The following is a 12,950-nucleotide window of genomic DNA, read 5'->3' as shown; positions in this document are numbered from 1 at the left end:
GGGGGGGGGGAAATGAGGAAACTGGTGAAATCCGAGTTCATCCCTTGGGGTTGGATGGTTCCTAGGCGGAAGATGAGGTGCTCTTCCTCCAACCGTCGTGTTGTTGTGGTCTGGTGATGGAGGAGTCCAAAGACCTGCATGTCCTTGGTGGAGTGGGAGGGGGAGTTGAAGTATTGAGCCACAGGGTGGTTGGGTTGGTTGGTCCGGGTGTCCCAGAGGTGTTCTCTGAAACGCTCCGCAAGTAGGCGGCCTGTCTCCCCAAAATAGAGGAGGCCACATCGGGTGCAGAGGATGCAATAGATGATGTGTGTGGAGGTGCAGGTGAATCTGTGGCGGATATGGAAGGTAGGGGTATGGGTGGGTTGTGCTTCGGCGGGTCGGTGTGGACCTGTTGGGCTGAAGGGCCTATTTCCACACTGTAATGTAATGTAATCTAATCTAGCTACCAAGATAATGAACATCAACTAGCAACTAAAAGACATGACCCCCAATCACTAGTATCCTTACACACTGATGAGGAATGACACCACTTCGACTGGGACAACACATCCATCCCAGGACAAGCCAAACAGAGACACGCACGAGAATTCCTAGAAGCATGGCATTCCAACTGGAACTCTGTCAACAAACACATTAATAACCGACCCCATTTACTACCATCTGATGAAAACAACAGGAAATGACATCCCCACAGGAAATGATGTCACCAACCCAAGGAAACCTAAACACATAAATAGAAAGCGGGTCACAAACACCAGTGCTTCATCAGAGGCTCACTAATGATGTCACCTAGTATGGTGACGAGAGAGCTGAAAACAAATCTTCCAGGTCAGCAGGCAAACTTACATCCAGATCCTCAACCTGAGCTACAAATCTTCTCAAAACTCACTAATTGAAGGGGTTCTACGATTAACATCTTTTTTCTTTCAGTTAATTCTGTATTTCATGCTTTGTGTAAAATGAGCACACCATCAAGTAAACACTTCCAAAAGTAAAATTTCATTTGTGCAGAGATTAAAAATATTGGGAGGGAAGCTCTGGTTGACTAAGACAAACTTCCAAAAAAAGGAGCAAAATTTTAAACAGAGGCAATTTTTGCACATTGTGACATCACCTTTATTTTTCAGCATTATATTTCCAAGTTAATAAAATGAAATGGCCGCTAAAGAAAACAATATTTAAGACATTTCACTGGTTTGCTTTCTCCAAATTTTCAGTTTTTATATTGCTAAAGATTTGCTAATCTTCATTGGGAAATTTTTCTTTCTGCGTGCTGTTTGTCCATTAATGAATTTTCTACTTGTGTAAGTTATAGCATGTTTAGTTAACACCAATTGGTTCCTTTGTTTACAAGGATGAAATTCTGGCAAATGAGGGTCAACTACAGTACAACATTTAGCATGCCTGATATATAGATATTCACACTCGTGATACAAACTACACAACAATTATAAATATATACGAGTTAACTAATTATTATAGATACAGATTATTTCAAACTTATAGCAGGGCAGTCATTAGAACAAAGTAAATCATATAATATTGCACCATTTGGAACTTTACCAAATTTATTCAGTACCTTTGTAGTTTTCTCTGCTTCAGTTAGTGGCCGTATTCTGTAGCATGGTGTGATGTCTTTGAAGATCTCCAACAAAGATACCATCACCAGTTTCCGTACTGTTACTGCAACATTTGGATCCCTTTCCATGAGCATTGAACGCAGTTCCTTCAGCTTTTTTATCTGTGAACAGAATAATCACTTTAGATAAATTTGTAAGTGTCTTATTTCTCAAATTCAAGATTGATCCAAGGTGCATATATTTTTTAAACTACAAAGAAATTTCAGAAAAGGGGACAGAACCACTTAATTGTACAAATAATAAAATCACAATGGACAACAAGCACATATTACGGGAGAACTAACAAAGGCATTTTTACAAATACGCATGATAATCACGAGAAAAGGGAATATACTACAAGATTAGAAGGCAGTGTTATAGACCAGACCAAACCCCCTTCAAATATATCAAGGAGATAGAAGTTAGGGTCTACACCATCTTATTGAAAGGCAAGTGTAAGGTGGTTTGACAAAGGGTCAGTTAGACTCGAAACATCAGCTCTTTTCTCTCCTTACAGATGCTGCCAGTGAGATTTTCCAGCATTTTCTTTTTTGGTTTCAGATTCCAGCATCTGCAGTAATTTGCTTTTATCGCTTTATTCTTCCCCCAGATAAAAATAACCAAAAGGAATATAAATTGGTATAATGTTAACTTGACTGTAAAACGTAACAGAATGATATACTATTTAACTAGTAAATAGCAACTGTTCCAGTATAGCAAAGGCAACATCAGGAAAAAAGATTGTCTCACATATAATTCGTGCAGCAGAAAGGGAACCCAATCTTTTAGGTGCCACAGAGAGGAAATTCTCAGAGAGAGTGAGCTTCCATAGTCAATCTCAAAACTCCATCAAATGCTGAAAGTTAAACTAAAACCATGGCTCCAAGGGAACCTCACTCCATCCATAAATGCTGTTTCTATTGTTCTAACTTTGAAAAAAAAACAAGGCCTGACAAGCTGTTTACTTTATTGGCTTCAAATACCTTTGGTTCAAAACCTCTCTTCAAAGAGAAACAGGACAAAACACAACTCTTAAAGCCATAATATCACCACAAGAGGAAACAGTCAGGCCGTGGCAATAACGTTCAATTCTTCCCTAGCCATAACACAGGTGCCAGCGGACCGGAGGACAGCCAATGTGTATTATTAAAGAAGGGAGGAAGGTATAAACCAGGAAACTACAGGAAAGTGGTGGAACAAAATTAATCTGCATTTGGAAAGGCAGAGATAAATCAAGAACAGTCAGAAGGCTTTATTAAGGGTAGGTCACGCGTCATGCCTGACCAACCTGAATTAATTTTTTTGTAAAGGTGAACATGTGAGTAGATGAAGGCAATACATTTTGATGCAATCTACTGAACTTCAGGAAGGTTTTTAATAAGATCCTACATGGGAGAAGGATAGCAACAGTAAGAGTCCAAGGGATCCAGGGAAATTTGGCTATTTGGATTCAGAATTGTCCGTATGACAAGCAGCTGAAGGTAATGGCCGAGGTGTGTTTTTGTGACTGGTCTATAGCCAGTGGGGTTCTGCAGCGATCCTAGCTGTTTATGGTATATAAAAAATTATTTAGACTTGAAACGAACCCAGGTTGATCAGTAAGTTCACAGATAATACAAAAATTGGAGGAGTGGTAAATTGTGAGGAAGATAGCCTTAGGTTACAAGAGGATATAGATGGCCTGATCAGAGGCAAGTGGAATTCAATTCAGGTTAAGTGAGAAGTGATGCACTTGGACAGGACAAACAAAGCAAGGGAATATGTGATTAACGATAGGACCCTGGGAAGCACTGAAGTACAGAGAGACTTTGATGTGCATGTCCACCAATCCCTTAAGGTTGTAGTACAGATATATAATATGATTAAAGAAGAATATGGGATACCTGACTTTATTAGCCAAGGCATAGAAATTAAGAGCACTGAGGTTCTGTTAGAACTGTATAGAATGTTGCTTAGGCCACAGCTAGAGCATTTGTACAGTTAACATAGACATAACATAGAGGAGGCGACCATTTGGCTCTTTGAAGCTGCTCCACCATTCATCATGATCATGGTTGATCATCCACCTCAACAGCCTAATCCTGCTTTCACCCCATAACCTTTGGTCCCATTCGCCCCAAGTGCTATATCTAGTCACCTCCTGAATACATTTAATGTTTTGGCATCAAATACTTCCTGTGGTAATGAATTCCACAAGCCCACCACTCTTTGGATGTAGAAATGTCTCATCTCTGTCCTAAATGGTCCACCCCAAATCCTCAGAATGTGACCTCTGGCTCTGGATGCACCACCATCGGGAACATCCTCTCTGTATCTACCCTGTCTCGTCCTGTTAGAGTTTTATAAGTCTCTGTGAAATCCCCCCTCAGTCAACTGAACTCCAACAAAAATAATCCTAACCTAGTCAATCTCTCTTCATACATCAGTCCTGCCATCCCTAGAATCAGCCTGTTAAACCTTCACTGCACTCCCTTAAGAGCAAGAGCAAGTCAGAAAAGGAGATTAAAACTGCACATAGTATTCTAGGTGTGGCATCACCAAGGCAGTGTATAACTGCAACAACACATACCTACTCCTGTACTCGAAACCTCTCACTATGAAGGCTAACAGACCATTTGCCTTCTTTATTGCCTGCTGCACATGCATGCCTACGTTCAATGACTAGTGCACAAGAATAGCCAGGTCCCACTCGACACTCCTCTCTCCTACTTTACAGCATTCAAGTACTAATCTGCCTTCTTGTTTTTGCTTCCAAAGTGAATTAGCTCATACTTATATTAGATCTGCCATTGATACGCCCACTCACCCAACCTGTCCAGATCATGCTGAAGGATCTCTGCATCCTCGTCACAGTTCACTCTCCCACCCAACTTGGTTTAATTTGCAAACTTTGAGATGTTACATTTTGTTCCCTCATTCAAATCATTAATATATATTGTGAATAGCTGGGGTCCTAGCACCAATCCCTGTGGCACCCCACTGGTTACACTGCCTGCCAAGTTGAAAAGGACCTATTTATTCTTACTCTTTGTTTCCTCTCTGCCAACCATTTTTCTATCCATCCCAATTCTTCCTCCAATCCCATGCGCTTTAATCTTGCAAAATAATTTCTTATGCGGGACTTTGTCAAACACTTTTTGCAAGTCAAAATATTCCACAATGACTGGCTCCCCCTTGTCAACTCTACTAGTTACATCATCATAAAATTCCAACAGATTTGTCAAGCATAATTCCCCCTCCATAAATCCACTGCCACTGCTTTCTAAATGCTCCATTATAAAGTTCTTGATAATGGATTAGAGAACACTGATGTTAGGCTTACTGATCTGTAATTCCATGGTTTCTCTCTACCTCCCTTTTTGAATACTAGAGTAACATTAACTACCCTCCAATTTGCAGGAACTCTTCCAGAGTCTACAGATTCCTGGAAGATGACCACCGATGCTTCTACTATTTCTACAGCCACTTCCTTACGTACTCTGGGATGTAGATTATCAGGTTCTGGGGATTTATCCACCTTCAATTTTTCTAGTATCATTTTTCTACTGGTACTGATCTCCCTCAGTGTTACCTTCTCACTAAATCTTGCATTCTCCAAAATTTCTGGTATCTAATTTGTATTCTCTTTTGTGAAGACAGAACCAAAGAATGTATTCAGTTGCTCAATCATTTCTCTGTCCCTTATTATGCATTCCCCCATTTCTGTTTGTAGGGGACCTACATTTGTCTTCACTAATCTCTTTCTTTTCAAGTATCGATTGAAACCCTTAGCATCAGTCTTTATGTTCCCTGCGAGCTTACTTTTATACTGTATTTTCTCTTTCTTAATCAATCCCTTGATCCTACTTTGCTGAATTCTAAACTGTTGCTAATCCTCAGATCTTTTTTTTTCTTGGCCCATTTGTATGCTTGTTTCTTGGATCAAGAACTATCTCTAATTTCCTTTGTAATCCATGCATCAGCTCTCTTCTCATTTGCTGTTGTGCCAGACAAGAATAAACAGTTGTTGCAGTTCCCCCATACATTCCTCAAATGATTGCCAATGCCTATCTACTATCACCCCTTTAAGTAACTCTCCCCAATCTATCAAGGCCAATTCTGGTCTCATATCTTCATAGTTTTCTTTATCAAGAGTCAGCACCCTCATCTCCAAATTAACTATCCTACTCTCCATCTTGATAAAAAAATATTCTATCATATTATGGTCACTCATCTCCAAGGGGTCTCGCACAGTTGGATTGGCAATAATACCCTTCTCATTACACAATACCCTGTCTAAGATGGCGTGCTCTCAATACCTGCCCTCCAGATATTGGTCAAGAAAACCATCCTGTACATTACAAGAGAGATGCAACTGAATTGGAGAGGGTACAAAGGGATTTTAATAGGATGTTGCCTGGGCTAAAGAGCTTTAGTTATAAAGATATTGGACAGACTGGGTTGATTTCCTTGGAGCACAGGAGACTGAAAGGGACATGATTAATATGAATAACGGTAAGAGTGACATTGACAGGAAGGAAATGTTCCACTTGGTGGAAGGATCACTAATCAGGGAGATAGATTTAAGAGTTTAGAAGGGATGTGAGGAATATTTCATCCAGAATCTGTTGGGAATCTGGAACTCACTGTTTGGAAAGGTAGTAGAAGCAGAAATCTTTATAACATTGAAGCAGTATTTAAATGTACATTTGCAATGTCAAGGCACACAAGGCTATGGGCCAAGGGCTGGAAAATGGGATTAGAATGTTAGGTGGCTGTTTTTGACCGGTGAAGGTTCAAAGGGCCAAAGGACCTTTATCTGTGTTGTAGGCTTCAATGATTGCATGAGTCTTCTGCATAGTTAATGTGATCCTATATATGAAAAGGGAAGACAGTTGAGTCTAGAGAGTTATAAACCAATTAGGTTAATGTCAGTTGTATGAAAGATAATGAAATTCTTACTCAGGAAAATCATGGACAAATAGTTAGAAACTTGAACTATAACAAGCATAGTCAGGTCAGGCTCAAATAACCTTATTGAATTCTTGAAGTAACAAAAGGACTGTTGAAGGCAACGTAGAAGGCACAAAATATTTAAATACCCTAAGATATTGACATGGTACCACAGACTAAAATCATGATTAAAGTCAGAGCCTGTGGAGATAGGAGGCTAAAACAGAGTAGAGAATAATCTGGCTACGAAACAGAATAGAGAGAGCAGAAGTTAAACGGTAGTTACTCCGATTAGCAAAGGGTGAGAAGTGATGTTTTATAAGAATCAGTGTTGGGATCGATGTTACTCAGCATTTACAGGGTTCATTTGGACTAGGGAACCTGATGTACAATTTGAACATTAGTGGAGGGCATCAAATTCATGGATGTAGTTAAGAGAGGAGAACTGCATCAAAATACAGAAAGACATCTATTAACTTCCATGCATAATTTGCAAAATAACTTCAGCATAGCTATGCATGCACTAGCAGGTTTTGGTAGGAAGAATAATATTTGAAAATAACTTCCTAAAAAGAGCAAATAAACAGACAGATTGAAGGGTCATATATGTATATTAACCCAAGTTGCTACGTTTAGTTTGATAAGACGATAAATAACATTTGTCCCAGGCAATGACCATTTCCAACAAGAGAATATAACCATTACATTTTAAGGTCTAAAGGCATTACTGACACCGAAGCCTGATTATCAACATCCCGGGGTTATCACTGATCTGAAACTGAACTGGGGTTGAGAGTGTGGTGCTGGAAAAGCACAGCAGGACAGGCAGCATCTGAGGAGAGGAAAATCAACATTTTGGGCAAAAGCCCTTCATTAGGACTGAAGATTCCTGATGAAGGGCTTTTGCCCAAAACGTCGATTTCCCCCACTCTCGACTCTAATCTCCAGCATCTGCAGTCCTCACTTTCGCCTGAAACTGAACTGGGTTGGCCATATAAATTCTGAGTAATAAAAGCAGACCAGAGGCTAGGAATTCTGCAACAGGTAAAGTACCTCCTGACACCCTATACCAACCTACTCTCTACAAGGCACAAGTCAGGAGCATGATGGAATACTCTTCAGTTGCATGCATAAGTGCAGCTCCAATAACAATCAAGGCTTGGCATCATCCAAGACAAAACAGCCTACTTGAATGGTATCCCATCCACCATCTTCAAGATTTTGCCCTTGCCATTGACATATAGTAGCAGCAGTGCACATAGTCTACAGTAACTCCCAAGGCTCCTTCAAATGCACCTTCCAAACTGACGTGTTCCACCACCTGGGAGGTAGCACATGCATGGGAATACCACCGCATCCAAGTTTCCTTCCGAGTCTCATTCTATCTTGACTTGGAACTATAACACAATTCCATCAATGTCTCTGATCAATATGTTACATGTAAAGAACCTTGGGTGCACTACTACTTTGAGCTCCAGGGACAGTTTTGGCATCCATATTAGAGAAATGAGACAGAGGCCCTGTAGAAAGTTCAGAGTTAAATTACTGGAGTGATTATAACCTTTCAGGAAAAATTTCAAGCTTGATCAGGCTGGGGGCACATTTGTCTAGAAAGCAGGAGATTGAAGGGTAGCCCCACAGAGGTCTTTAAAATTATAAAGGATTTTGATAGGAGTGGACAGAGAAATTTGGAGATGATAGATGTCTAATCTGAGAGACCAGCTGATGTCAAGCAAGCGATTGGAGGAGTAGCGGAGGAGGAACAAGACGACAAGACAATGATAAACTCTATTGCAGAGTTAGCAAGAGCCTAGTGGGACCTCTTAACAAAAGTCTACCATATCATGTGTCACGCTTAACTGGATAGTAGTGGGCCTTCCCTCAAGATTAAGGTCATGGGGGAGAAAGTCCTCCTTTTGACTACCAGATAATCAGCAGCTTGAATGAACAGTGTCACCACTGAGATGGTGAAGGCTGTTGCCAATATGTCACTGAGCCTAGCATCATCACAGGCCACAGTGAAATTGTGGAAGTGAGACGACGTTGCAGGTGTGGTACAGAGACAACTACTAAGTACAAATGTGCCAAGCAAGTGGGCACTAAATGCCATCTGCTATTTCTATTGGCAGTCAAGTACAGAAAGAGGCCATAAATAAAAGGTTCTATACATGTTGGAGAAAGTGAGGACTGAAATGCTGGGAGATAAGAGTCGAAGTGCATGGTGTTGGAAAAGCACAGCCGGTCAAGCAGCATCCGAACAGCAGGAGAATCGATGTTTCAGGCATAAGCCCTTCATGTTGTCATACAAGCAATTGACTTTTTGTTTTTAAGGTTGGCCCTGATTTCTACATCTAATTTTACCGCCACTTCCACCTCGGCAACTGCCTGTGTGGAGTTTGCACATTCACCCCGTGTCCGCGTGGGTTTCCTCCGGGTGCTCCGGTTTCCTCCCACAGACCAAAGATGTGCAGGTTAGGTGAATTGGCCATGCTAAATTGCCCGTAGTGTTAGGTGAAGGGGTAAATGTAGGGGAATGGGTCTGGGTGGGTTGCTCTTTGGAGGGTCGGTGTGGACTTGTTGGGCCGAAGGGCCTGTTTCCACACTGTAAGTAATCTAATCTAAAAAAAAGATGACAGAAAAATCTTATGTGAGGCTAAGAATTGAAACATATTAAGGTGCATTTCAAATATGTTTAACTAATTCCATTCTTGATTAGCTTTCAAATAATTAATGTAGTTTCAAAGAAAAAAATGAACATTATGACAGTTATTCATACAAGTTAGTTAGCCTGTGCACAAGACATACTTTTGCAATTAGAGGCTTGCTGCTAAGTGTTCTGAATGAATATCAAAAAATACCTAATATTGTAATACTATTTCCATTGGGCTCAATGTTAGCAGATTCTTGCAGAGGATCATGGCACAGTAACTCAAATACAATCTACTTTACAAATCCATCAAAAGCACTAAAGTCAAGTCAATAAGTATTTATATTTAAAGACACTGAGCTACACTGAGTCTATCCAATACACTGCCACATCCTTCAAACGGGAGTCAGTTTCTCAGACACAATTCTTACTGCAGCAATACCATGACAGGCTGGATACACTCCATTACCCCAGCACAGGGTCTCCCAGTAAGGGAGGAGCAGGTGCCAGGCTGATTCCCTCAGCCGAGGTTCCAGTCTACAACTACGCCCGGGCATGTGAAGGAGTGGAAAGGTCAGCGGAAGGGATGGACAGTGGGCAGCAGCAGCATCTGTAGGAGCACTGGATGGGAAACAGGAAATATGGATCCATGCAACCCCAGGCACAGTAAATAGCTCCAGCTCAGACACTGAGATCATGGGAGTGGCAGCAGTAGAGGCCATTACAGAGACCTAGGAGCCCATTTCAGAGACTCTGGCTGATGTCAAGCAACGACTGGAGGAGCAGTGGAGGAGGAAGATGGAAGATGAGAGAAGGACAAACTCCATTGTAAAATCTTGCATTATTTTCAGTGTTTCAAGACGGTGCCGGAGCATGGCAACACTTTTCACTGTATTTTTACATACATGTGACAATAAATCTAAATATAAATCTTATCTGGGACAGTTTAAGATATTTTTTCACATCAACAGACGTTCTTACATTGTTGTTTGGTTCAGTCAGGATGGATGATCCCAAAGTGGCTATCTGGATCTTTTTCTCTTGTAACGTCTGTCTTCTCATCAGTAGCAACTCTTCCGTGGTCAACTTTTGACAAGGCTCCTTTAAAGCAAACATTTCTTCTCCTGCAGTTGTTAAAAAAAATTCTATTGTCATCTTTCCAAGCAGGTAATCAGCAAATTCTTTTGCCTTGTCATAAAATATATTGATAATGAATTTGAGTTTGCTCAGATTTTTCTTTGGAACTTTCTTATACTTTGTTCAACATCTGCAACAAGAAATATATTTCAATAGTCAGTCTTGAGCAGAAATCAAATCCACCTTCTGGAAATGAAAAAGAACCACTCAGTCTCAGTCTGCGCATATTATTGACAATCACAACTTTGATTACAAGGAAATAAATGTACATTTGCACACATTTAAAATATTCACAATTATGAAAGCACGTTTTCCTCTTAAGGAGCTATGCTTCAGCAATTGGATACAGTAAAACAAACTGAAAAGCTGCTTGAAATGCTATTTCAATGAATGTCAACAATTTTGTACATTATTAAAATAAAAGTTAGGCCTCCAGCCACCATTTATCAACTCTTATTATCAAGAACAGTTTATCTAGTCATTTTACATGTTACTGTTTGTATGACAGAGCAGTTTGCAAGAAGGGTTGCTGCACCTGCCAATGAAATAACTCACAACATATCAAAATTAATTACACGTGAAACATTTTAGAATGGAATCTCTCTCTTTCAATGAGGTAATCTGGAATTCTCACGAGGTTGCATTTCAAGTGCAATTCAGTCAAAATTGTATTAGCTTGCAGGCCTGTGAAGTGCTTCTTAAAATTAAACAGTACATCTGGCACAAGATCACAATAGGTACCTTGAAAATTAGACTTTTATTTCTGACATACTAAGAAAGAGAATACTGTACTTAAACATAACTAGTAAGTGGTTCTGTCTGGCTTTGCTAAAGTTATTTAAGATGAGAGGGGAAAGATTTAAAAGGGACCGTGAGAGGCAATGCTTCCACGCAGAGAGTGGTGCATGTATGGAAGAAGCTACCATTTAAAAAGCATCTGGATGGGTACACGAATAGGAAGGGTTTGGAGGGATATGGGCCAAATGCTGGCATAGAGGACTAGATCAGTTTAGGGTATCTGGTCAGCACCAAGGACTTGGACCAAAGTGTCTGTTTCCTTGCTGTATAACTCTATGGTCACTCAGATGGTGGATTACACACGGGTTAAAATTTTTTTTTCAAATAAACCCATAAACCTGCATAGGAAAACTGCACCTTACCAACAAATTTAAAGAACAACTTCTTGTCTGCTGTTATCAGACTTATGAATGGACCTCTCATATATTTGAGCTAATCATTCTCTGTATACTGTATTCTGCATTCTGTTCTCTTACCTGATGTACTTATGAGAGGTACGATTTGTCTGGTTAGCATGCAAAACAATACTTTTCATTGTGTCTCGGTACATGTGACAATAATATATCAAATCAAAATCAATTCAAAATATGGCTAGGGATATTCCTTCACACAAAAGTATGTTCTAAAATGCTGCATAATATACTAGTACTTCAAAGGACACATTTTGCTCATGTACAAATTTATTTGAGAGGAACACTACCACTAACACTGATCATTTTTTTGGCTATAACTTAGGCCCGGATTGCCAATTGCTCACAAAGTAGAAACTCTTGACCAATATAAAAATGAGTTGATGTTTGTATTATGGCAAATCTTCTCTGTAATTTGTTGCTATTTTGGAATATGATACACGTCATGCAAATGCCAATGTGATGCACACTTCACACGTGAAGTTTAAATGTGACATTTTACATATACCAGATAATATTTTATATATCATATGTTATTTTCTTACTTTCCTCTTGCTGCAGATTTTCGTCAGCCATTTCTTCTTCTTGTTCTTCCATTAGGACTAGAGAAAGTATATTAACATTTAGTATCAATAAATATGTAGGCACAGCATTCGAGTACATTGAAAAGGACATACTGATACAATCGCAATACAAGTACTGAAATTCTGAAGACACTTAAGAAAATAAGCAATCTTAAACTTGTGGCAAACACAAATCCAACTAAAAAAACCAAATCACTAATAATAGCTTCAATTGCTAAGCCATCTAGTAGCTCTTAAATTAAAGGTTGTTTACTAGAAGCTTATTTTTAAAAATACAGTATCCTGTAGCATCTTAAGCGACTACTTAATTTGAAGTCTACTGCAATGTTTTAGATAAGCTACATAATACAACATAAGCTTAATTCCTTTGGTAAATGATTATTTATGGTCACTCGCTTTGGGGATCAAGAGTTATATGGGTGTTATATCTAGCTGAAATAATTTTATTTAACCAGTTTTACACCATCAAATTTACATTAAAGGAGCAGAAATAAACATGGTATTTTCTTACTTGGCTTCTCCACTGATTGAGGAATTATACCCCGTTTGTCTTTGATAGGCAATAGGTGGATAAGCTCCTTTTCAGGTTCAGTCTGTAAATATCGTGGCACCTTCTCATACTGTTCCACCCTATTTTCTTTCTTTCTTTTTTTGGCATGGGTTGGTTCACTGAAATATGACAAATAATTACATCAAATTAACCACAGTTTAAAATTTAGTATAAAAGAGAGATTAGTATTTGTGGAAAAAAGACATAATATTTGCATCTCTTTACATTTTGGACGATGAGCTAAAAAAGTGAAAAAAGGACACTGCTTTCGAA

General features: G+C 39.4%; 1 protein-coding gene across 1 annotated transcript in view; it reads right to left on the bottom strand.

Moving 5' to 3' along the window:
• noc3l (NOC3-like DNA replication regulator) overlaps positions 1–12,950 on the bottom strand; it is a 60,802-nt gene that overhangs the window by 35,830 nt on the left and 12,022 nt on the right. Inside the window, exons 4-7 of the mRNA XM_043712463.1 lie at positions 12,639–12,796; positions 12,089–12,145; positions 10,180–10,322; positions 1,580–1,741 (exon numbers count right to left, since the gene is read on the bottom strand). Coding sequence (XP_043568398.1) covers positions 1,580–1,741; positions 10,180–10,322; positions 12,089–12,145; positions 12,639–12,796 — 520 coding nt within the window. The remainder of the gene's footprint in view (positions 1–1,579; positions 1,742–10,179; positions 10,323–12,088; positions 12,146–12,638; positions 12,797–12,950) is intronic.

Source organism: Chiloscyllium plagiosum, chromosome 22 (assembly GCF_004010195.1).
Source record: "Chiloscyllium plagiosum isolate BGI_BamShark_2017 chromosome 22, ASM401019v2, whole genome shotgun sequence".
Lineage (NCBI taxonomy): Eukaryota > Metazoa > Chordata > Chondrichthyes > Orectolobiformes > Hemiscylliidae > Chiloscyllium > Chiloscyllium plagiosum.
The sequence above is the reverse complement of the archived record's forward strand: the minus strand, read 5'-3'. Positions and strand labels throughout refer to the sequence as shown.